The 25972-nt window shown below is 43.7% G+C and overlaps 1 protein-coding gene across 4 annotated transcripts in view; it reads right to left on the reverse strand.

Annotated features, from left to right (window-relative positions):
- LOC139394152 (attractin-like) overlaps positions 1 to 25972 on the reverse strand; it is a 251525-nt gene that overhangs the window by 152785 nt on the left and 72768 nt on the right. For 2 of the 4 annotated variants that reach the window (XM_071142189.1, XM_071142187.1), the window contains exons 11-16: positions 14372 to 14456; positions 11495 to 11718; positions 8369 to 8490; positions 8069 to 8207; positions 3785 to 3966; positions 559 to 778 (exon numbers count right to left, since the gene is read on the reverse strand). In XM_071142189.1, coding sequence (XP_070998290.1) covers positions 559 to 778; positions 3785 to 3966; positions 8069 to 8207; positions 8369 to 8490; positions 11495 to 11718; positions 14372 to 14456 — 972 coding nt within the window. Of the gene's footprint in view, positions 1 to 558; positions 779 to 3775; positions 3967 to 8068; positions 8208 to 8368; positions 8491 to 11494; positions 11719 to 14371; positions 14457 to 25972 lie in introns of all 4 variants that reach the window. The other 2 variants (XM_071142186.1, XM_071142190.1) reach the window with 1 other exon arrangement.

Genomic DNA, 25972 nt, shown 5'->3' on the forward strand with positions numbered 1-25972 from the left:
TCAGCATGTGTGTATATGTGCGTCTGTGTCTGGGTGTATTTATGTGTCTGTGTGTGTCAGAATGTGTGTGTGTGTGCGTGTGTGTGTGTGTGTGTTTGTGTGTGCTTGCGTGTGTGTATATGTGCGTCTCTGTGTGTGTGTGTGTGTGTGTGTGTGTGCGTCTGTGTGTGTCTCTGTGTGTGTGTGTGTGTGTGTGTGTGTGTCTCTGTGTGTGTGTGTGCGTGTGTGTGTGTGTGTGTTTGTGTGTGCTTGCGTGTGTGTATATGTGCGTCTCTGTGTGTGTGTGTGTGTGTGTGCGTCTGTGTGTGTCTCTGTGTGTGTGTGTGTGTGTGTGTGTGTGTCTCTGTGTGTGTGTCTCTGTGTGTGTGTGTGTGTGTGTGTGTGTGTGTGTGTGTGTGTGTGTGTGTGTGTGTGTGTGTGTCTCTGTGTGTGTGTGTGTGTGTGTGTGTGTGTGTGTCTCTGTGTGTGTGTGTGTGTGTGTGTGTGTGTGTGTGTGTGTGTGTGTGTGTGTGTGTGTGTGTGTGTGTGTGTGTGTGTGTGTGTGTGTGTGTGTCTAACCTGCTCGTTCACACAGACTCCCGTTAACAGGGTTGATGCAGGTCTGGGCCTTAAGACCGCTGGAAGCCGGCTCTGCTAGGTAACCACAGAAACCGGCGTCGCTGGGTTCCCCCGGCAACCACTGGAGGGAGGTGTTCGTGAAGGGTGACATGTCTTCCCAGCACCAATAGGAGACATTGATCTTCCTCAGCCCCACCCACGGCGTCACCGAGGCCTTGTACTGAAAACAATATTAGGAACGTGACTAACATCGAACAGTTATATACACAAACACACATGCAGAAACACACACACACATTGTAAATAAGAATTTGTTCTTAACTGACTTGCCTAGTTAAATAAATAAAAAAATGTTTTTTTAAAACACACACACAGACACACACGGAGACACACACACACCGTTAGTCGCACACGTACGCACACAGACTCCTCTTCTATGTTGGGTTTGAGAGTCAGAACCCTTGGGATGTGTTAAAGGGATTCTCTAGGTTGGGTTTGAGAGTTAAAGGGATTCTCTAGGTTGGGTTTGAGAGTTAAAGGGATTCTCTAGGTTGGGTTTGAGAGTTAAAGGGATTCTCTAGGTTGGGTTTGAGAGTTAAAGGGATTCTCTAGGTTGGGTTTGAGAGTTAAAGGGATTCTCTAGGTTGGGTTTGAGAGTTAAAGGGATTCTCTAGGTTGGGTTTGAGAGACATTTTAATCACACAGCAGACGCTCTTATCCAGAGCAATTTACAATATTATAACCTCTAACCCTAACCCTAACCCTAACCCTAACCCGGATCAGACCGGCACAACGGTCAGGAGGAATTTTGGACCATTCCTCTTTACAAAACTGTTTCAGTTCAACAATATTCTTAGGATGTCTGGTGTGAACCGGTCTCTTGAGGTCATGCCACAGCATCTCAATCGGGTTGAGGTCAGGACTCTGACTGGGCCACTCCAGAAGGTGTATTTTCTTCTGTTGAAGCCATTCTGTTGTTGATTTACTTCTGTGTTTTGGGTCGTTGTCCTGTTGCATCACCCAACTTCTGTCGAGCTTCAATTATGGGACAGATAGCCTAACATTCTCCTGCAAAATTTCTTGATAAACTTTGGAATACATTTTTCCGTCGATGATAGCAAGCTGTCCAGGCCCCAAACCATGACACTGTCTCGACCAAATCAAATCAAATTGTATTTGTCATACACTTCTAGTTCCGACAGTGCAGTAATATCTAACAAGTAATCTAACAATTCCTCAACAACTACCTAATACACACATCTAAAGGGGTGAATGAGAATATGGACCTATAAGAATACGGATGGGCGATGGCCGAGCGGCATGGGCAAGGTGCAAAAGATGGTATAAAATACAGTATCGGTACAACCATCATTAAACAAGATGGAGACAAGGATCAATGGGTTCTAGAAACATACAGTTTCTAGTCGGAGGTTTACTTACACCTCAGCCAAATACATTTAAACTCAGTTTACACCTCAGCCAAATACATTTAAACTCAGTTTACACCTATATATTCAGTGCCTTGCGAAAGTATTCGGCCCCCTTGAACTTTGCGACCTTTTGCCACATTTCAGGCTTCAAACATAAAGATATAAAACTGTATTTTTTTTGTGAAGAATCAACAACAAGTGGGACACAATCATGAAGTAGAACGACATTTATTGGATATTTCAAACTTTTTTAACAAATCAAAAACTGAAAAATTGGGCGTGCAAAATTATTCAGCCCCCTTAAGTTAATACTTTGTAGCGCCACCTTTTGCTGCGATTACAGCTGTAAGTCGCTTGGGGTATGTCTCTATCAGTTTTGCACATCGAGAGACTGAAATTTTTTCCCATTCCTCCTTGCAAAACAGCTCGAGCTCAGTGAGGTTGGATGGAGAGCATTTGTGAACCGCAGTTTTCAGTTCTTTCCACAGATTCTCGATTGGATTCAGGTCTGGACTTTGACTTGGCCATTCTAACACCTGGATATGTTTATTTTTGAACCATTCCATTGTAGATTTTGCTTTATGTTTTGGATCATTGTCTTGTTGGAAGACAAATCTCTGTTCCAGTCTCAGGTCTTTTGCTGACTCCATCAGGTTTTCTTCCAGAATGGTCCTGTATTTGGCTCCATCCATCTTCCCATCAATTTTAACCATCTTCCCTGTCCCTGCTGAAGAAAAGCAGGCCCAAACCATGATGCTGCCACCACCATGTTTGACAGTGGGGATGGTGTGTTCAGCTGTGTTGCTTTTACGCCAAACATAACGTTTTGCACTGTTGCCAAAAAGTTCAATTTTGGTTTCATCTGACCAGAGCACCTTCTTCCACATGTTTGGTGTGTCTCCCAGGTGTCTTGTGGCAAACTTTAAACAACACTTTTTATGGATATCTTTAAGAAATGGCTTTCTTCTTGCCACTCTTCCATAAAGGCCAGATTTGTGCAATATACGACTGATTGTTGTCCTATGGACAGAGTCTCCCACCTCAGCTGTAGATCTCTGCAGTTCATCCAGAGTGATCATGGGCCTCTTGGCTGCATCTCTGATCAGTCTTCTCCTTGTATGAGCTGAAAGTTTAGAGGGACGGCCAGGTCTTGGTAGATTTGCAGTGGTCTGATACTCCTTCCATTTCAATATTATCGCTTGCACAGTGCTCCTTGGGATGTTTAAAGCTTGGGAAATCTTTTTGTATCCAAATCCGGCTTTAAACTTCTTCACAACAGTATCTCGGACCTGCCTGGTGTGTTCCTTGTTCTTCATGATGCTCTCTGCGCTTTTAACGGACCTCTGAGACTATCACAGTGCAGGTGCATTTATACGGAGACTTGATTACACACAGGTGGATTGTATTTATCATCATTAGTCATTTAGGTCAACATTGGATCATTCAGAGATCCTCACTGAACTTCTGGAGAGAGTTTGCTGCACTGAAAGTAAAGGGGCTGAATACGTTTGCACGCCCTATTTTTCAGTTTTTGATTTGTTAAAAAAGTTTGAAATATCCAATAAATGTCGTTCCACTTCATGATTGTGTCCCACTTGTTGTTGATTCTTCACAAAAAATACAGTTTTATATCTTTATGTTTGAAGCCTGAAATGTGGCAAAAGGTCGCAAAGTTCAAGGGGGCCGAATACTTTCGCAAGGCACTGTATGTTGTAATATATTGTAACTATAGTGACCTTGCTATATATATGTATATATATGTTGTAATATATTGTAACTATAGTGACCTTGCTCACCAGAACGCTCATGATCTGCAGCTCCTTGAGGACGAAGTCCACCATCTTCTGATTGGTCAGTGAGGCCAGGACGGCGTTGTGACCCCGACAGGTCAGCTTTGCATTATCATACGAGTCCTTGGCTGTGATGAACTTCAGACATGAGTTACCAACCAGGTGCCAGTTCTCACCACATATATTCTCTGGAGGAAGAGAAATATTGATTATAAATAGAGATATACACTACTGGTCAAAAGTTTTAGAACATCCCCCAGTTTTTCACAGTTTTTATTGAAACTTAACCCGTTAGTAACCTGAAATGGTACAAAGGTAAACGACAAGATGTAAATAAAAACATGTAAATAAAAAAAGAGAACCTTTCAGAGTTATAAAAAGGCCTTTTTCCGGGAACAAGTAACGGGTTGACAAAGTAACGGGTTGCCAAAGTAACGGGTTGCCAAAGTAACGGGTTGCCAAAGTAACGGGTTGACAAAGTAACGGGTTGACAAAGTAACGGGTTGCCAAAGTAACGGGCTGACAAAGTAACGGGCTAACAAAGTAACGGGCTAACAAAGTAACGGGCTAACAAAGTAACGGGCTAACAAAGTAACGGGCTAACAAAGTAAGGAAGTAAATTAAGCTTTGAAAGTTAATGCTAACAATTCCTACAGGTGTCCCAGATTTTCTAACTTCCAAACCCCTCTGTCTGTATAGAAGCAGTGTTGGAACGGACTGTGTTACCCTCTTAAAACCTGTTGCGACTCTAGGGGCAGTATTTTCATTTTTGGGAAAAAAAACGTTCCCGTTTTAAACAGGATATTTTGTCAGGACAAGATGCTAGAATATGCATATAATTGACAGCTTTGGATAGAAAACACTAAAATTTCCAAAACTGTAAAGATATTGTCTGTGAGTATAACAGAACTGATGTTGCAGGCGAAAGCCTGAGAAAAATCCAATCCGGAAGTGCCCCAGGTTTTGAAAGTGCTGCGTTCCAATGAGTCCCCATTCAGCTGTGAATGGGCTATCAACCAGATTACGCTTTCTCCGTATTCCCCAAGGTGTCTACAGCATTGTGACGTAGTTTTACGCATTTCTGTTGAAGAATAGCCGTAGGCAGCCACATTGCGTAAGTGGTCACATGGTGGCGCCGAGAGAGATTCTCGCGTAAAATACAGAGGTAGCCATTACTCCAATCGGTCCTAATGAAAAACGAATTGTCCCGATGGATATATTATCGAATAGATATTTGAAAAACACCTTGAGGATTGATTATAAACAACGTTTGCCATGTTTCTGTCGATATTATGGAGCTAATTTGGAATATTTTTCGCCGTTTTCGTGACTGCAATTTCTAGGCGATTTCTCAGCCAAATGTGAAGAACAAACGGAGCTATTTCGCCTACAAAAATAATATTTTGGGAAAAAATATACTTTGGCTATCTACCTGGGAGTCTCGTGAGTGAAAACATCCGAAGTTCATCAAAGGTAAACGATTTAATTTGATTGCTTTTCTGATTTGTGTCAAGGTTGCCTGCTGCTAGCAAGGCATAATGCTATGCTAGGCTATCGATAAACTTACACAAATGCTTGTCTAGCTTTGGCTGTAAAGCATATTTTGAAAATCTGAGACGACAGGGTGATTAACAAAAGGCTAAGCTGTGTCTCAGTATATTTCATTTGTGATTTTCATGAATAAGAATATTTTCTAGGGATATTTATGTCCGTTGTGTTATGCTAATTAGTGTCAGGCGATGATTACGCTCCCGCATGCGGGATGGGGAGTCAGTATTAACAAAGGAAGACACACCATTATTACCCTTAACAGTGTAGGTATTTCCTTTAGACAAATTGCAAAAGAAAGGCACAGTGTCAGTGAGTACAGTTTCCTACACCATCAAAAGGGACTTGGAAACTGGAGGAAACTCTGACAGGAAGAGGTCTGGCAGACCCAAAGCCACAACAGAATCAGAAGACAAGTTTCTGAGAGGCAACAGCTTGCGTGACAGGCGGCTCACACGACAACAACTTCAAGCACAGCTTCACACTGGTCGAAGTAAGCAAGTCTCAGTTTCAACTGTGAAGACAAGACTTGGAGCTGCAGGTTTAACAGGTCGCGTGGCAGTAAGACCGATGGCAAAATGAGAAAAAAAAAATAGGCTTGCCTGGGCCATGAAGCTCCGCCAGTGAATTACTGAAGACTGGAAGAAACCTACGGTTCATCACGCAGGGCTTTTGTACGCCGTCGAGTAGGTGACAAGATGGCTCCTCAGTGTATGACACCAACTGTCAAACATGGAGGAGGAAGTGTGATGATCTGGGGCTCTTTTGCTGGATCCGGAGTCTGCGACCTGCACAGAGGGAGTAGCACCCTGAACCAAAATGGCTACCCCAGCATTTTGCAGCGCCAGGCAATACCCTCTGGTGTTCGCCTAGTTGGTCAGGGGTTCATCCTACAGCAAGTTAATGATCCAAAACATACCTCCAGGCTATGTCACAACTACCTTAGAAGAAAAGAACAAGGCAGTAGGCTTCAAATCATGGAATGGCCAGCACAGTCTACAAGACTTAAATCCCATGGAGCTGGTTTGTGGTGAACTGGGCAGAAGCTAAGCAACCTACAAGTGCAACGCATTAGTGGGAACTTCTGCAACAGTGGTGGGAAGAACTTTCCCAACAATACTTGGTTTCCATTGTAGAAAGAACGAGCATCGTGTTCGGCTGTTATGTCTGCAAAAAGGTGGCTACTTTTGATGAGTCAAAAATGGAGATAGAATCGTTTTGTTCAACAACATTTTATGATTTTTTCGTCTCCAATTGTTTATCTGTTCTATGCTTTAATTTCAGAGTACATTAAGACATTAAACTGTGTGAATTTTAATTTCAAACATTTAAAAATGGAGGTGTTGTAAAACGTTTTACCTGTAGTGTATATAGATAGAGATATTCTCTAGAGGACAGGACAAGACAGGCTTTTTACCTGTAGTGTATATAGATAGAGATATTCTCTAGAGGACAGGACAAGACAGGATTTTTACCTGTAGTGTATATAGATAGAGATATTCTCTAGAGGACAGGACAAGACAGGATTTTTACCGGTAGTGTATATAGATAGAGATATTCTCTAGAGGACAGGAAAAGACAAGGGGTCAGTTTAAACATCCAACATTAACTGTCAACTGATCAGGAAAACATCAAAAGTAGAGATAGTGATAGGTCATTTTCTATTATATATGATTAATACTTAATTAGGAAGAACCAAATCCTACAATTACAGTACAGTATGCCATTATAACTAATACATAAAACAAAAATGAATTATTTAAGAAGTTAATACTAGTCACCATTACAGTTCTGATGAGATGTACAGTAGTATAAAACAGAAAAAAAAAATGTTTGGTTTCTTACCAGGTAGAGAGATACTCTTCTGGGTTCTAACCAGGTAGAGAGATACTCTTCTGGGTTCTAACCAGGTAGAGAGATACTCTTCTGGGTTCTAACCAGGTAGAGAGATACTCTTCTGGGTTCTAACCAGGTAGAGAGATACTCTTCTGGGTTCTAACCAGGTAGAGAGATACTCTTCTGGGTTCTAACCAGGTAGAGAGATACTCTTCTGGGTTCTAACCAGGTAGAGAGATACTCTTCTGGGTTCTAACCAGGTAGAGAGATACTCTTCTGGGTTCTAACCAGGTAGAGAGATACTCTTCTGGGTTCTAACCAGGTAGAGAGATACTCTTCTGGGTTCTAACCAGGTAGAGAGATACTGTTCTGGGTTCTAACCAGGTAGAGAGATACTCTTCTGGGTTCTAACCAGGTAGAGAGATACGCTTCTGGGTTCTAACCAGGTAGAGAGATACTCTTCTGGGTTCTAACCAGGTAGAGAGATACTGTTCTGGGTTCTAACCAGGTAGAGAGATACTCTTCTGGGTTCTAACCAGGTAGAGAGATACTCTTCTGGGTTCTAACCAGGTAGAGAGATACTCTTCTGGGTTCTAACCAGGTAGAGAGATACTCTTCTGGGTTCTAACCAGGTAGAGAGATACTCTTCTGGGTTCTAACCAGGTAGAGAGATACTGTTCTGGGTTCTAACCAGGTAGAGAGATACTCTTCTGGGTTCTAACCAGGTAGAGAGATACTCTTCTGGGTTCTAACCAGGTAGAGAGATACTCTTCTGGGTTCTAACCAGGTAGAGAGATACTCTTCTGGTTTCTTACCAGGTAGAGATACACTTCTGGGTTCTAACCAGGTAGAGAGATACACTTCTGGGTTCTAACCACAAAAATAGGTACACTTCTGGTTTCTTACCAGGTAGAGAGATACACTCCTGGTTTCTGGGTTCCCACTGGCAGTTCTGGTCCACACCACAGCTCTTACAGCTGGTCTTCTTGTTGCAGACATATGACGGGTTGTCTTTGGGGCAGATACCATACTCCACTATGGCCCCCTGGGGTAGGAAGACACGTCTTACATTCACATACATGACGATTCCTGGATTTCCTGCTTTTATGAAAGTTACCGTACATTTTTCAACCCTAATGGTACCAAATACAAATTGTGTGAAAGTCCATCTTATCTAAATGTAAAGTAACCCGTCCCGGCCCTTACCGTGACGGCCGTGCAGTTGGAGCTCACGGAGACACACTGAACAGCACACCACTGGCAGCCGTTAGTATTGGCTGTACAGCTGTAGCAGTCCGTGTAGTGGTCACAACGATCGTTGTCAGCATCTACAATACAACCAGAGAGGACCTTGTTAAACCATACTTTGGTAAAATAATAGTAATAGTTTAGCACAGTATAGTACTAGTGTAGTACTAGTATAGTATAGCGTGGTATTGTATATTAGTAGTATAACATAGTAACAATGTATTTTATTTTATTTCACCTTTATTTAACCAGGTAGGCCAGTTGAGAACACCTTTATTTAACCAGGTGGGCTAGTTGAGAACACCTTTATTTAACCAGGTAGGCTAGTTGAGAACACCTTTATTTAACCAGGTAGGTCAGTTGAGAACAAGTTCTCATTTACAACTGCAACCTGGCCAAGATAAAGCAAAGCAGTTTGACACATACAACATATGAGTGAAGGATGCTTTGTTGCAATATAGGAAGCCAATTCTAGATTTAATTTTGGATTGGAGATGCCTTTAAACAGGTCAACATTCACAATGCCGCAGGACCATTACCAGGTCTTGTACTCAGAGCATGCTCTGACCAACTGGCAAGTGTCTTCACTGCTATTTTCAATCTCTCCCAGACCCAGTCTGTAACAGCAACATATTTCAAGCAGACCACCACAGTCCCTGTGCCCAAGAACACTAAGGTAACCTGCCTAAATGACTACCGACCCGTAGCTGTCACGTGACAGTGATATGAAAGGAAATATGAAAGGCTGGACATGGCCCACATCAACACCATTTTCTCAGAAACCCTAGACCCACTCCAACTTGCATACCGCCCAAACAGTTCCTCAGAATCTCTATTGCACTCCACACTGCCCTTTCCCACCTGGACAAAAGGAACACCTATGTGAGAATGCTGTTCATTGACTACAGCTCAGCGTTTAACACCATAGTGCCCTCAAAGCTCATCAATAAGCTAAGGACCCTGGGACTAAACACATCCCTCTGCAACTGGATCCTGGACTTCCTGACGGGCCGCCCCCAGGTGGTAAGGGTAGGTAACAACACATCTGCCATGCTGATCCTCAACACGGGGGCCCCTCAGGGGTGCGTACTCAGTCCCCTCCTGTACTCCCTGTTCACTCATGACTGCACGGCCAGGCACGACTCCAACACCATCATTAAGTTTGCTGATGACACAACAATAGTAGGCCTGATCACCGACAATGATGAGACAGCCTATAGTAAGGAGGTCAGAGACCTGACTGTGCAGTGCAAGGACAACAACCTCTCCCTCAATGTGATCAAGACAAAGGAGATTAAATATCAAATTTTCTGACAGCTGCGTCCTCTCCTTCACTGTCAAAACTAAGCAAATAATTATGTTGCAATTATAATTTTGCAACAACTCCAGGCAATATCCCAAATACAGGTGTGCCAAGCTTGTAGCATCATACCCAAGAAGACTCGAGACTGTAATCACTGCCAAAGGTGCTTCAACATAATACTGAGTAAAGATGTCTGAATATTATATATTTTATTTTGCTTTGTCATTATGTGGTATTGTGTGTAGATTGATTAGGGGGAAAAACTATTTAATACATTTTAGAATAAGTCATTTGAAAAAGTCAAGGGGTCTGAATACATTCTGAATGCACTGTATATTATGGTATGTTTTTATATACAGGATAAAGTTGATAATTTCATAACAAGGAATCACTTTTACTACTCGGACTGCCGAAGAAGAGAAGCATGAAAATTATGTAGATCATCTCAGTCATCAGATCTCAACCCAATTGAACATTTATGGAAGATTCTGGAACGGCACCTGAGACAGTGTTTTCCACCACCATAAAGAAAACACCAAATAATGGAATTTCTTGTAGAAAAATGTTGTTGCATCAATAGATGAAAGGATGCAACAAACACTAGAATTGAAGTGGCCCTATTAATACACTTTATGTTGGCGGTTCCTTTTATTTCGGCAGTTACCTGTACATAATTTACACACATGCAACACACACACTTCAGCTCAGAGAAGCCCAGCTCATGAGCTCCATCAGCAGCAGATTTGATTTGGGACAACGAATGTGTTTATGTGACAAATGGTATTGCATCTCACCGAATCTCATTGATTCGCTCCTCTAATCAAACAGAATCATTGAGAACTAAAATGTATTTTTCCATTATCAAATCGGAGCCTATGTACAGTACCAGTCAAAAAGTTCGAACACACATTCTAATTCAAGGGTTTCCCTTTAATTTTCTTATTTTCTACATTGTATCCGAACTCCTCTTTCTGCATGTCCAGCCTACTCATTATCTCAGCCAATCACGGCTAGTGGGAAGGTTGCTGACTTTTTCTGTGGCTAAACCAACTAGGCCGGAATTTACTCGTATTTACAGATGGCATACAAGTTTGTTATTAAAGCAGAAGAAAGTTCACATGTTCCAGAAGGCATTTCTGCAACAAACTAAAAAACTGAAGTCGTGACTTGTGATGCCAGGTTTCCTGAATCGGGTCACATTTTCAAGTGATACAACATTTCATATTTTGCGGTAATTGTGTTTTTGTCATAGTTCTCTCTTTGGGAACGGAAATCTCTTCATTAGCTAGCTTAACTACAAGCTAGGTAGCTAACACTGTTGTTTTTTAGCAGACCAAGCTATTTTTTTAAAAACATTTTGTTGACTGTCGATCCTATTTATATGTAGCTAGCTAGCTGACGTTAACAAAAATATATGGTTAACATCAACTTATCCTGGCACCGCCACCTCCTGATGCTAACGTTACTCTCCATGCAGCCCTCTTTTGGAAAATCTATCAACTAAAATAAAAACAAAAAACAGATGATTCGCCCCCGGTCGTAAAGACCATCCCACCTTGTCGTTGCTAAAACCACTAGACAAAGTTAGCTAGTTGTTTCCAAACACACCGGAAGTACCTCAAACAGCAGTTCAAAAGGTCTATAGGGCCATTATGGTTATAAGGCCTTAATAAAATACCAGGAAGAGCAGGGTTTATTTTCTCTTTGATAAGGGAGGTAGTAAACTGTATGATGGTAAGTGGGGGTAAGTTAGAGGTTCGTTAGATAGACAGGTTACCTACATGTTCTGGTTCCACAGGAGGCCAAGACGGTCTGCTCATCCAGGAATCCGGGGTTCGAGTCCCAAGGCTGGCAGGTCCCTAGGGTAGCATTCCAGAGGCAGTGAACTCCCAGCCAGGTTGCTGCACAGACGGCAGCGTTGGGAGCGCTGGAACAGCTGGCTGGCGTATACATCAGAATGTCACTCAGCAGGAGACTGTTAAACCCCCCGAACACGTACATTACACTGGAGGAGAGAGAGGGGAAAAAGGAGAGTGAGAGAGAGAAAGAGAGAGAGGGGGAAAAGGAGAGTGAGAGAGAGAAAGAGAGAGAGGGGAAAAAAGGAGAGTGAGAGAGAGAAAGAGAGAGAGCGTGCGAGAGGGCTGTGGTGTAAGACAGGGATGCAGCTTGAGCCCCACCCTCTTCAACATATATATCAACGTATTGGCGAGGGCACCTAGAACAGTCCGCAGCACGCGGCCTCACCCTACTAGAATCTGAAGTCAAATGTCTACTGTTTGCTGATGATCTGGTGCTTTTGTCACCAACCAAGGAAGGCCTACAGCAGCACCTAGATCTTCTGCAGATTCTGTCAGACCTGGGCCCTGACAGACCTGGGCCCTGACAGTAAATCTCAGAAAGACAAAAATAATGGTGTTCCAAAAAAGGTCCAGTTGCTAGGACCACAAATACAAATTCCATCTAGACACTATTGCCCTAGAGCACACAAAACAACGATACATACCTCGGCCTAAACATCAGCGCCACAGGTAACTTTCACAAAGCTGTGAACGATCTGAGAGACAAGGCAAGAAGGGCCTTCTACACCATCAAAAGAAACATAAAATTCAACATACCAATTAGGATCTGGCTAAAAATACTTGAATCAGTTATAGAACCCATTGGCCTTTATAGTTGTGAGGTGTGGGGTCTGCTCACCAACCAAGAATTCACAAAATGAGACAAACACCAAATTGAGACTCTGCATGCAGAATTCTGCTAAAATATCCTCCGTGTACAACGTAGAACACCAAATAACGCATGCAGAGCAGAATTAGGTCGATATCCACGATTTATCAAAATCCAGAAAAGAGACGTTAAATTCTACAACCACCTAAAAGGAAGCGATTCCCAAACCTTCCATAACAAAGCCATCACCTACAGAGAGATGAACCTGGAGAAGAGTCCCCTAAGCAAGTTGGTCCTGGGGCTCTGTTCACAAACACACCCTACAGAGCCCCAGGACAGCAGCACAATTAGACCCAACCAAATCATGAGAAAACAAAAAGATAATCACTTCACACATTAGAAAGAAACAACAACACTGGGGCCCCATAGGGGTGCGTGCTCAGCCTCCTCCTGTACTCCCTGTTCACCCACGACTGCGTGGCCACGCACGCCTCTAACTCAATCATCAACTTTGCTGACGACACATCAGTTGTAGGCCTGATTACAAACAACAACGAGACAGGGAGAATGTGCATTGGCAGAGTGGTGCCAGGAAAATAACCTCTCCCTCAACAAAACTAAGGGGCTGATTGTGGACTACAGGAGACAGCAGAGAGAGCAGGCCCCAATCAACTAGGAACATTAGCGTTTCACTGCACGCAACATAACACCTGCTAACTGTGTACGCGACCAATCAAATGTTATTCGAAATCCTCTACATGCCCTACTTCCTGTGTGATGTCATCCTGACAGACCCCTGACAGAGGTCACAGTCACCAGCCCTGGAGGGGCTGCAGGGGGGAGCAGTCACCCCCGGCTGATCTGAGGAGGGGAATGAGAGGGGACAGGATGATGTCCTGCCTAATCTGAGGAGGAGAATGAGAGGGGACAGGATGATGTCCTGCCTAATCTGAGGAGGAGGATGAGAGGGGACAGGATGATGTCCTGCCTAATCTGAGGAGGATAATGAGAGGGGACAGGATGATGTCCTGCCTAATCTGAGGAGGAGGATGAGAGGGGACAGGATGATGTCCTGCCTAATCTGAGGAGGATAATGAGAGGGGACAGGTTGATGTCCTGCCTAATCTGAGGAGGAGAATGAGAGGGGACAGGTTGATGTCCTGCCTAATCTGAGGAGGAGGATGAGAGGGGACAGGTTGATGTCCTGCCTAATCTGAGGAGGAGGATGAGAGGGGACAGGATGATGTCCTGCCTAATCTGAGGAGGAGGATGAGAGGGGACAGGATGATGTCCTGCCTAATCTGAGGTGGAGGATGAGAGGGGACAGGTTGATGTCCTGCCTAATCTGAGGTGGAGGATGAGAGGGGACAGGTTGATGTCCTGACTAATCTGAGGAGGAGGATGAGAGGGGACAGGTTGATGTCCTGCCTAATGTTCTACCTCAGAGCTCTTAATAATCAACTACATAATCTATGGACAGAACTGGTTTTAAAGGTCAGTTGGCTTTTTCCTCACCCAGTTTACTGTACACCACCTGTCCCAGTTTACTGTACACCACCTGTCCCAGTTTACTGTCCACTGCCTGTCCCAGTTTACTGTCCACTGCCTGTCCCAGTTTACTGTCCACTGCCTGTCCCAGTTTACTGTCCACTGCCTGTCCCAGTTTACTGTCCAACGCCTGTCCCAGTTTACTGTCCACTGCCTGTCCCAGTTTACTGTCCACTGCCTGTCCCAGTTTACTGTCCAACGCCTGTCCCAGTTTACTGTCCACTGCCTGTCCCAGTTTACTGTCCACTGCCTATCCCAGTTTACTGTCCACTGCCTGTCCCAGTTTACTGTACCATGCCTGTCCCAGTTTACTCTACCACACCTGTCCCAGTTTACTGTACAACACCTGTCCCAGTTTACTGTACAACACCTGTACAACATGTGTCCCTCTGTCCCAATAGAACGTGTCTCTGTACCTGACCAATCAGAGGGTGTTTCCGTACCTGTCACTGTAGATGGCTGTGTGTCCGAAGCGGTTGACATCATGGTGGAGGTCTGGTCTGGACAGCACTGACCACTCATCACATGCTGAAGAGAACAGGGGACGAGTTACACACTTTTATCTGTTGCTAAATCTGGACAGTGAGAACATTCTAGAAAAGAAAGAGAAAACAGACAGGGAAAACTCAATTTGACAAAAACGTTAATGTATTGATGTAGCTACCCTCTGTGGTAGTAGAAGAATGTATTGATGTAGCTACCCTCTGTGGTAGTAGAGGTAGGATAATGTATTGATGTAGCTACCCTCTGTGGTACTAGAGGTAGTAGCAGAATGTATTGATGTAGCTACCCTCTGTGGTAGTAGAGGTAGGATAATGTATTGATATAGCTACCCTCTGTGGTAGTAGAGGTAGTAGCAGAATGTATTGATGTAGCTACCCTCTGTGGTAGTAGAGGTAGTAGTAGAATGTATTGATGTAGCTACCCTCTGTGGTAGTAGAGGTAGGATAATGTATTGATGTAGCTACCCTCTGTGGTAGTAGCAGAATGTATTGATGTAGCTACCCTCTGTGGTAGTAGAGGTAGGATAATGTATTGATGTAGCTACCCTCTGTGGTAGTAGAGGTAGGATAATGTATTGATGTAGCTACCCTCTATGGTACTAGAGGTAGTAGCAGAATGTATTGATGTAGCTACCCTCTGTGGTAGTAGAGGTAGGATAATGTATTGATGTAGCTACCCTCTGTGGTAGTAGAGGTAGTAGCAGAATGTATTGATGTAGCTACCCTCTGTGGTACTAGAGGTAGTAGCAGAATGTATTGATGTAGCTACCCTCTGTGGTAGTAGAGGTAGGATAATGTATTGATGTAGCTACCCTCTATGGTACTAGAGGTAGTAGCAGAATTTTATTGATGTAGCTACCCTCTGTGGTAGTAGAGGTAGGATAATGTATTGATGTAGCTACCCTCTGTGGTAGTAGCAGAATGTATTGATATAGCTACCCTCTGTGGTAGTAGAGGTAGTAGCAGAATGTATTGATGTAGCTACCCTCTGTGGTAGTAGAGGTAGGATAATGTATTGATGTAGCTACCCTCTATGGTACTAGAGGTAGTAGCAGAATGTATTGATGTAGCTACCCTCTGTGGTAGTAGAGGTAGTAGCAGAATGTATTGATGTAGCTACCCTCTGTGGTAGTAGAGGTAGTAGCAGAATGTATTGATGTAGATACCCTCTGTGGTAGTAGTAGAATGTATTGATGTAGCTACCCTCTGTGGTAGTAGCAGAATGTATTGATATAGCTACCCTCTGTGGTAGTATCAGAATGTATTGATGTAGCTACCCTCTGTGGTACTAGAGGTAGTAGCAGAATGTATTGATATAGCTACCCTCTGTGGTACTAGAGGTAGTACCAGAATGTATTGATGTAGCTACCCTCTGTGGTAGTAGAGGTAGTAGCAGAATGTATTGATATAGCTACCCTCTGTGGTAGTAGGGGTAGTACCAGAATGTATTGATGTAGCTACCCTCTGTGGTAGTAGAGGTAGGATAATGTATTAATGTAGCTGCCCTCTGTGGTAGTACCCGAATGTATTGATGTAGCTACCCTCTGTGGTAGTAGCAGAATGTATTGATGTAGCTACCCTCTGTGGTAGTAGCATAATGTATTGATGTAGCTACCCTCTGTGGTAGTAGAGGTAGTAGCAGAATGTATTGATGTAGCTACCCTCTGTGGTAGTACCAGAATGTATTGATGTAGCTACCCTCTGTGGTAGTAGAGGTAGTACCAGAATGTATTGATGTAGCTACCCTCTGTGGTAGTAGAGGTAGGATAATGTATTAATGTAGCTGCCCTCTGTGGTAGTACCAGAATGTATTGATGTAGCTACCCTCTGTGGTAGTAGAGGTAGTAGCAGAATGTATTGATGTAGCTACCCTCTGTGGTAGTAGTAGAGTGTATTGATGTAGCTACCCTCTGTGGTAGTAGAGGTAGTAGCATAATGTATTGATGTAGCTACCCTCTGTGGTAGTAGTAGAATGTATTGATGTAGCTACCCTCTGTGGTAGTAGCAGAATGTACTGATGTAGCTACCCTCTGTGGTAGTAGAGGTAGTAGCAGAATGTATTGATGTAGCTACCCTCTGTGGTAGTAGAGGTAGTAGCAGAATGTACTGATGTAGCTACCCTCTGTGGTTGTAGAGGTAGTAGCAGTATGTATTGATATAGCTACCCTCTGTGGTAGTAGAGGTAGTAGCAGAATGTATTGATGTAGCTACCTCTGTGGTAGTAGCAGAATGTATTGATATAGCTACCCTCTGTGGTAGTAGAGGTAGTAGCATAATGTATTGATATAGCTACCCTCTGTGGTAGTAGGGGTAGTACCAGAATGTATTGATGTAGCTACCCTCTGTGGTAGTAGAGGTAGTAGCAGAATGTATTGATATAGCTACCCTCTGTGGTACTAGAGGTAGTACCAGAATGTATTGATGTAGCTACCCTCTGTGGTAGTAGAGGTAGTAGCAGAATGTATTGATATAGCTACCCTCTGTGGTAGTAGGGGTAGTACCAGAATGTATTGATGTAGCTACCCTCTGTGGTAGTAGAGGTAGTAGCAGAATGTATTGATGTAGCTACCCTCTGTGGAAGTACCAGCATGTATTAATGTAGCTACCCTCTGTGGTAGTAGAGGTTGTAGCAGCATGTATTGATGTAGCTACCCTCTGTGGTAGTAGAGGTAGGATAATGTATTAATGTAGCTACCCTCTGTGGTAGTACCAGCATGTATTGATGTAGCTACCCTCTGTGGTAGTAGAGGTAGTAGCAGAATGTATTGATGTAGCTTCCCTCTGTGGTAGTAGCAGAATGTATTGATGTAGCTACCCTCTGTGGTAGTAGAGGTAGTAGCAGAATGTATTGATGTAGCTACCCTCTGTGGTAGTAGAGGTAGTAGCATAATGTATTGATGTAGCTACCCTCTGTGGTAGTACCAGAATGTATTGATGTAGCTACCCTCTATGGTACTAGAGGTAGTAGCAGAATGTATTGATGTAGCTACCCTCTGTGGTAGTAGTAGAATGTATTGATGTAGCTACCCTCTGTGGTAGTAGAGGTAGTAGTAGAATGTATTGATGTAGCTACCCTCTGTGGTATCAGCAGAATGTATTGATGTAGCTACCCTCTGTGGTAGTACCAGCATGTATTGATGTAGCTACCCTCTGTGGTAGTAGAGGTAGTAGTAGAATGTATTGATGTAGCTACCCTCTGTGGTAGTAGCAGAATGTATTGATGTAGCTACCCTCTGTGGTAGTAGAGGTAGTAGTAGAATGTATTGATGCAGCTACCTTCTGTGGTAGAAGCAGAATGTATTGATGTAGCTACCCTCTGTGGTAGTACCAGCATGTATTGATGTAGCTACCCTCTGTAGTAGTAGCAGAATGTATTGATATAGCTACCCTCTGTGGTAGAGGTAGTAGCAGAATGTATTGATGTAGCTACCCTCTGTGGTAGTAGCAGAATGTATTGATGTAGCTACCCTCTGTGGTAGTAGAGGTAGTAGCAGAATGTATTGATGTAGCTACCCTCTGTGGTAGTACCAGCATGTATTGATGTAGCTACCCTCTGTAGTAGTAGCAGAATGTATTGATATAGCTACCCTCTGTGGTAGTACCAGCATGTATTGATGTAGCTACCATCTGTGGTAGTAGAGGTTGTAGCAGCATGTATTGATGTAGCTACCCTCTGTGGTAGTAGAGGTAGTACCAGAATGTATTGATGTAGCTACCCTCTGTGGTAGTAGAGGTTGTAGCAGCATGTATTGATGTAGCTACCCTCTGTGGTAGTAGAGGTTGTACCAGCATGTATTGATGTAGCTACCATCTGTGGTAGTAGAGGTTGTAGCAGAATGTATTGATGTAGCTACCCTCTGTGGTAGTAGAGGTAGTAGTAGAATGTATTGATGTAGCTACCCTCTGTGGTAGTAGCAGAATGTATTGATGTAGCTACCCTCTGTGGTAGTAGAGGTAGTAGTAGAATGTATTGATGTAGCTACCCTCTGTGGTAGTACCAGCATGTATTGATGTAGCTACCCTCTGTGGTAGTAGAGGTAGCAGCAGGATGTAGTGATGTAGCTACCCTCTGTGGTAGTAGGGGTAGTACCAGAATGTATTGATGTAGCTACCCTCTGTGGTAGTAGCAGAATGTATTGATGTAGCTACCCTCTGTGGTACTAGAGGTAGTAGCAGAATGTATTGATGTAGATACCCTCTGTGGTAGTAGAGGTAGTAGCAGAATGTATTGATGTAGCTACCCTCTGTGGTAGTAGAGGTAGTAGCAGAATGTATTGATATAGCTACCCTCTGTGGTAGTAGGGGTAGTACCAGAATGTATTGATGTAGCTACCCTCTGTGGTAGTAGAGGTAGGATAATGTATTAATGTAGCTGCCCTCTGTGGTAGTACCCGAATGTATTGATGTAGCTACCCTCTGTGGTAGTAGCAGAATGTATTGATGTAGCTACCCTCTGTGGTAGTAGCATAATGTATTGATGTAGCTACCCTCTGTGGTAGTAGAGGTAGTAGCAGAATGTATTGATGTAGCTACCCTCTGTGGTAGTACCAGAATGTATTGATGTAGCTACCCTCTGTGGTAGTAGAGGTAGTACCAGAATGTATTGATGTAGCTACCCTCTGTGGTAGTAGAGGTAGGATAATGTATTAATGTAGCTGCCCTCTGTGGTAGTACCAGAATGTATTGATGTAGCTACCCTCTGTGGTAGTAGAGGTAGTAGCAGAATGTATTGATGTAGCTACCCTCTGTGGTAGTAGTAGAGTGTATTGATGTAGCTACCCTCTGTGGTAGTAGAGGTAGTAGCATAATGTATTGATGTAGCTACCCTCTGTGGTAGTAGTAGAATGTATTGATGTAGCTACCCTCTGTGGTAGTAGCAGAATGTACTGATGTAGCTACCCTCTGTGGTAGTAGAGGTAGTAGCAGAATGTATTGATGTAGCTACCCTCTGTGGTAGTAGAGGTAGTAGCAGAATGTACTGATGTAGCTACCCTCTGTGGTTGTAGAGGTAGTAGCAGTATGTATTGATATAGCTACCCTCTGTGGTAGTAGAGGTAGTAGCAGAATGTATTGATGTAGCTACCTCTGTGGTAGTAGCAGAATGTATTGATATAGCTACCCTCTGTGGTAGTAGAGGTAGTAGCATAATGTATTGATATAGCTACCCTCTGTGGTAGTAGGGGTAGTACCAGAATGTATTGATGTAGCTACCCTCTGTGGTAGTAGAGGTAGTAGCAGAATGTATTGATATAGCTACCCTCTGTGGTACTAGAGGTAGTACCAGAATGTATTGATGTAGCTACCCTCTGTGGTAGTAGAGGTAGTAGCAGAATGTATTGATATAGCTACCCTCTGTGGTAGTAGGGGTAGTACCAGAATGTATTGATGTAGCTACCCTCTGTGGTAGTAGAGGTAGTAGCAGAATGTATTGATGTAGCTACCCTCTGTGGAAGTACCAGCATGTATTAATGTAGCTACCCTCTGTGGTAGTAGAGGTTGTAGCAGCATGTATTGATGTAGCTACCCTCTGTGGTAGTAGAGGTAGGATAATGTATTAATGTAGCTACCCTCTGTGGTAGTACCAGCATGTATTGATGTAGCTACCCTCTGTGGTAGTAGAGGTAGTAGCAGAATGTATTGATGTAGCTTCCCTCTGTGGTAGTAGCAGAATGTATTGATGTAGCTACCCTCTGTGGTAGTAGAGGTAGTAGCAGAATGTATTGATGTAGCTACCCTCTGTGGTAGTAGAGGTAGTAGCATAATGTATTGATGTAGCTACCCTCTGTGGTAGTACCAGAATGTATTGATGTAGCTACCCTCTATGGTACTAGAGGTAGTAGCAGAATGTATTGATGTAGCTACCCTCTGTGGTAGTAGTAGAATGTATTGATGTAGCTACCCTCTGTGGTAGTAGAGGTAGTAGTAGAATGTATTGATGTAGCTACCCTCTGTGGTATCAGCAGAATGTATTGATGTAGCTACCCTCTGTGGTAGTACCAGCATGTATTGATGTAGCTACCCTCTGTGGTAGTAGAGGTAGTAGTAGAATGTATTGATGTAGCTACCCTCTGTGGTAGTAGCAGAATGTATTGATGTAGCTACCCTCTGTGGTAGTAGAGGTAGTAGTAGAATGTATTGATGCAGCTACCTTCTGTGGTAGAAGCAGAATGTATTGATGTAGCTACCCTCTGTGGTAGTACCAGCATGTATTGATGTAGCTACCCTCTGTAGTAGTAGCAGAATGTATTGATATAGCTACCCTCTGTGGTAGAGGTAGTAGCAGAATGTATTGATGTAGCTACCCTCTGTGGTAGTAGCAGAATGTATTGATGTAGCTACCCTCTGTGGTAGTAGAGGTAGTAGCAGAATGTATTGATGTAGCTACCCTCTGTGGTAGTACCAGCATGTATTGATGTAGCTACCCTCTGTAGTAGTAGCAGAATGTATTGATATAGCTACCCTCTGTGGTAGTACCAGCATGTATTGATGTAGCTACCATCTGTGGTAGTAGAGGTTGTAGCAGCATGTATTGATGTAGCTACCCTCTGTGGTAGTAGAGGTAGTACCAGAATGTATTGATGTAGCTACCCTCTGTGGTAGTAGAGGTTGTAGCAGCATGTATTGATGTAGCTACCCTCTGTGGTAGTAGAGGTTGTACCAGCATGTATTGATGTAGCTACCATCTGTGGTAGTAGAGGTTGTAGCAGAATGTATTGATGTAGCTACCCTCTGTGGTAGTAGAGGTAGTAGTAGAATGTATTGATGTAGCTACCCTCTGTGGTAGTAGCAGAATGTATTGATGTAGCTACCCTCTGTGGTAGTAGAGGTAGTAGTAGAATGTATTGATGTAGCTACCCTCTGTGGTAGTACCAGCATGTATTGATGTAGCTACCCTCTGTGGTAGTAGAGGTAGCAGCAGGATGTAGTGATGTAGCTACCCTCTGTGGTAGTAGGGGTAGTACCAGAATGTATTGATGTAGCTACCCTCTGTGGTAGTAGCAGAATGTATTGATGTAGCTACCCTCTGTGGTACTAGAGGTAGTAGCAGAATGTATTGATGTAGATACCCTCTGTGGTAGTAGAGGTAGTAGCAGAATGTATTGATGTAGCTACCCTCTGTGGTAGTACCAGAATGTATTGATGTAGCTACCCTCTGTGGTTGTAGAGGTAGTAGCAGAATGTATTGATGTAGCTATCCTCTGTGGTAGTACCAGAATGTATTGATGTAGCTACCCTCTGTGGTAGTAGCAGAATGTATTGATGTAGCTACCCTCTGTGGTTGTAGAGGTAGTAGCAGAATGTATTGATGTAGCTACCCTCTGTGGTAGTAGCAGAATGTATTGATGTAGCTACCCTCTGTGGTAGTAGCAGAATGTATTGATGTAGCTACCCTCTGTGGTAGTAGAGGTAGTAGCAGAATGTATTGATGTAGCTACCCTCTGTGGTAGTAGTAGAATGTATTGATGTAGCTACCCTCTGTGGTAGTAGAGGTAGTAGCATAATGTATTGATGTAGCTACCCTCTGTGGTAGTAGCAGAATGTATTGATGTAGCTACCCTCTGTGGTAGTAGAGGTAGGATCATGTATTAATGTAGCTACCCTCTGTGGTAGTAGAGGTAGTAGCAGAATGTATTGATGTAGCTACTCTCTGTGGTAGTAGAGGTAGTAGCATAATGTATTGATGTAGCTACCCTCTGTGGTAGTAGCAGAATGTATTGATGTAGCTACCCTCTGTGGTAGTAGTAGAATGTATTGATGTAGCTACCCTCTGTGGTAGTAGAGGTAGTAGCATAATGTATTGATGTAGCTACCCTCTGTGGTAGTAGTAGAATGTATTGATGTAGCTACCCTCTGTGGTAGTAGAGGTAGTAGCATAATGTATTGATGTAGCTACCCTCTGTGGTAGTAGAGGTAGTAGCAGAATGTATTGATATAGCTACCCTCTGTGGTAGTAGAGGTAGTAGCAGAATGTATTGATGTAGCTACCCTCTGTGGTAGTAGCAGAATGTATTGATGTAGCTACCCTCTGTGGTAGTAGTAGAATGTATTGATGTAGCTACCCTCTGTGGTAGTAGAGGTAGTAGCATAATGTATTGATGTAGCTACCCTCTGTGGTAGTAGCAGAATGTATTGATGTAGCTACCCTCTGTGGTAGTAGAGGTAGGATCATGTATTAATGTAGCTACCCTCTGTGGTAGTAGAGGTAGTAGCAGAATGTATTGATGTAGCTACCCTCTGTGGTAGTAGCAGAATGTATTGATGTAGCTACCCTCTGTGGTAGTAGCAGAATGTATTAATGTAGCTACCCTCTGTGGTAGTAGAGGTAGTAGCAGAATGTATTGATGTAGCTACCCTCTGTGGTAGTAGAGGTAGTAGCAGAATGTATTGATGTAGATACCCTCTGTGGTAGTAGCAGAATGTATTAATGTAGCTACCCTCTGTGGTAGTAGAGGTAGTAGCAGAATGTATTGATGTAGCTACCCTCTGTGGTAGTAGAGGTAGTAGCAGAATGTATTGATGTAGCTACCCTCTGTGGTAGTAGAGGTAGTAGCAGAATGTATTGATATAGCTACCCTCTGTGGTAGTAGAGGTAGTAGCAGAATGTATTGATGTAGATACCCTCTGTGGTAGTAGAGGTAGTAGCAGAATGTATTGATGTAGCTACCCTCTGTGGTACTAGAGGTAGTACCAGAATGTATTGATGTAGCTACCCTCTGTGGTAGTAGAGGTAGTAGCAGAATGTATTGATGTAGATACCCTCTGTGGTAGTAGAGGTAGGATAATGTATTGATGTAGATACCCTCTGTGGTAGTAGAGGTAGTAGCAGAATGTATTGATGTAGATACCCTCTGTGGTAGTAGAGGTAGGATAATGTATTGATGTAGCTACCCTCTGTGGTAGTAGAGGTAGTAGCAGAATGTATTGATATAGCCACCCTCTGTGGTAGTAGAGGTAGTAGCAGAATGTATTGATGTAGATACCCTCTGTGGTAGTAGCAGAATGTATTGATGTAGCTACCCTCTGTGGTAGTAGAGGTAGTAGCAGAATGTATTGATGTAGCTTCCCTCTGTGGTAGTAGCAGAATGTATTGATGTAGCTACCCTCTGTGGTAGTAGCATAATGTATTGATGTAGCTACCCTCTGTGGTAGTAGGGGTAGTAAGTAGCAGAATGTATTGATGTAGCTACCCTCTGTGGTAGTAGGGGTAGCAGCAGAATGTGTTGATGTAGCTACCCTCTGTGGTAGTAGAGGTAGGATAATGTATTGATGTAGCTACCCTCTGTGGTAGTAGAGGTAGGATAATGTATTGATGTAGCCACCCTCTGTGGTAGTAGAGGTAGGATAATGTTTTGATGTAGCTACCCTCTGTGGTAGTAGAGGTAGGATAATGTATTGATGTAGCTGGTCTTGAGACACAAGGCTTCCACATCGTGTTACTACTCTACAAGGCCAGTGTCTCTCTGCAGTACTGTTGTGGGTACACCGCTCCCTCTGGTGGTCCTGACTGCTAACAGCAGACTGACGATCAGTTCTGAACTAACGTCAGGTGAAGAAACAGTCTTAAATCGTCCGTTACAGTTAACAGGCCTTAAATCGTCTTTTCTAATGACTTCAGCTTGTTAAGAAGGAACCATTAGTCCTCAGAGCAAGTCAGTCAGTCTCTGCCGTAATTACACAACAATTACCTAGCTGTCCCCAGAGGCCCATTCTTCCGAGAGGGTTCTCTGGGATTATCGCCACGGCTGTGTACATCCCATCCCAAGCCGACAGCAAAAAAGCTCCCAAAGATCTTTGTTCGACCCTGAACAACCTGGAGACCACATTCCCGGAGGTAGTTGTTGCGGGGGCTTTAACAAAACTAATTTGAGAACCATGCTCCCAAACTTTTATCAACACAGCGACTGTCTAACTCAGGGGTTGGACACAAGGCTCCTAGCGATCGCAGATTGCAAAAGGAAAGCCAGCCACATCACCAACGCCGCCATACCGGCTAAACTAAATACCTTTTTCTCAAGAATCGAACACAATGACGCTGATCTGCAGAGGAGACAACACAATGACTCTGATCTGCTGAGGAGACAACACAATGACCCTGATCTGCTGAGGAGACAACACAATGACCCTGATCTGCTGAGGAGACAACACAATGACTCAGATCTGTAGAGGAGACAACACAATGACTGATCTGCAGAGGAGACAACACAATGACTGATCTGCTGAGGAGACAACACAATGACTGATCTGCTGAGGAGACAACACAATGACCCTGATCTGCAGAGGAGACAACACAATGACCCTGATCTGCTGAGGAGACAACACAATGACTGATCTGCTGAGGAGACAACACAATGACTGATCTGCTGAGGAGACAACACAATGACCTTGATCTGCTGAGGAGACAACACAATGACTCTGATCTGCAGAGGAGACAATACAATGACTATGATCTGCAGAGGAGACAACACAATGACTCTGATCTGCCGAGGAGACAACACAATGACCCTGATCTGCCGAGGAGACAACACAATGACCCTGATCTGCCGAGGAGACAACACAATGACTGATCTGCTGAGGAGACAACACAATGACCCTGATCTGCTGAGGAGACAACACAATGACCCTGATCTGCTGAGGAGACAACACAATGACTCGGATCTGCTGAGGAGACAACACAATGACTGATCTGCTGAGGAGACAACACAATGACTCTGATCTGCAGAGGAGACAATACAATGACTATGATCTGCAGAGGAGACAACACAATGACTCTGATCTGCAGAGGAGACAACACAATGACTCTGATCTGCCGAGGAGACAACATAATGACCCTGATCTGCCGAGGAGACAACACAATGACCCTGATCTGCTGAGGAGACAACACAATGACTGCTCTGCTGAGGAGACAACACAATGACCCTGATCTGCCGAGGAGACAACACAATGACCCTGATCTGCTGAGGAGACAACACAATGACCCTGATCAGCTGAGGAGACAACACAATGACTGATCTGCTGAGGAGACAACACAATGACCCTGATCTGCTGAGGAGACAACACAATGACCCTGATCTGCTGAGGAGACAACACAATGACTCAGATCTGCTGAGGAGACAACACAATGAATCGGATCTGCTGAGGAGACAACACAATGACCTTGATCTGCTGAGGAGACAACACAATGACTCTGATCTGCAGAGGAGACAATACAATGACTATGATCTGCAGAGGAGACAACGCAATGACTCTGATCTGCAGAGGAGACAACACAATGACTCTGATCTGCCGAGGAGACAACACAATGACCCTGATCTGCCGAGGAGACAACACAATGACCCTGATCTGCTGAGGAGACAACACAATGACTGATCTGCTGAGGAGACAACACAATGACCCTGATCTGCTGAGGAGACAACACAATGACCCTGATCTGCTGAGGAGACAACACAATGACCCTGATCTGCTGAGGAGACAACACAATGACCCTGATCTGCTGAGGAGACAGCACAATGACCCTGATCTGCTGAGGAGACAACACATTGA

The sequence above is a fragment of the Oncorhynchus clarkii genome, unplaced genomic scaffold (genome assembly GCF_045791955.1).
Source record: "Oncorhynchus clarkii lewisi isolate Uvic-CL-2024 unplaced genomic scaffold, UVic_Ocla_1.0 unplaced_contig_2975_pilon_pilon, whole genome shotgun sequence".
Lineage (NCBI taxonomy): Eukaryota > Metazoa > Chordata > Actinopteri > Salmoniformes > Salmonidae > Oncorhynchus > Oncorhynchus clarkii.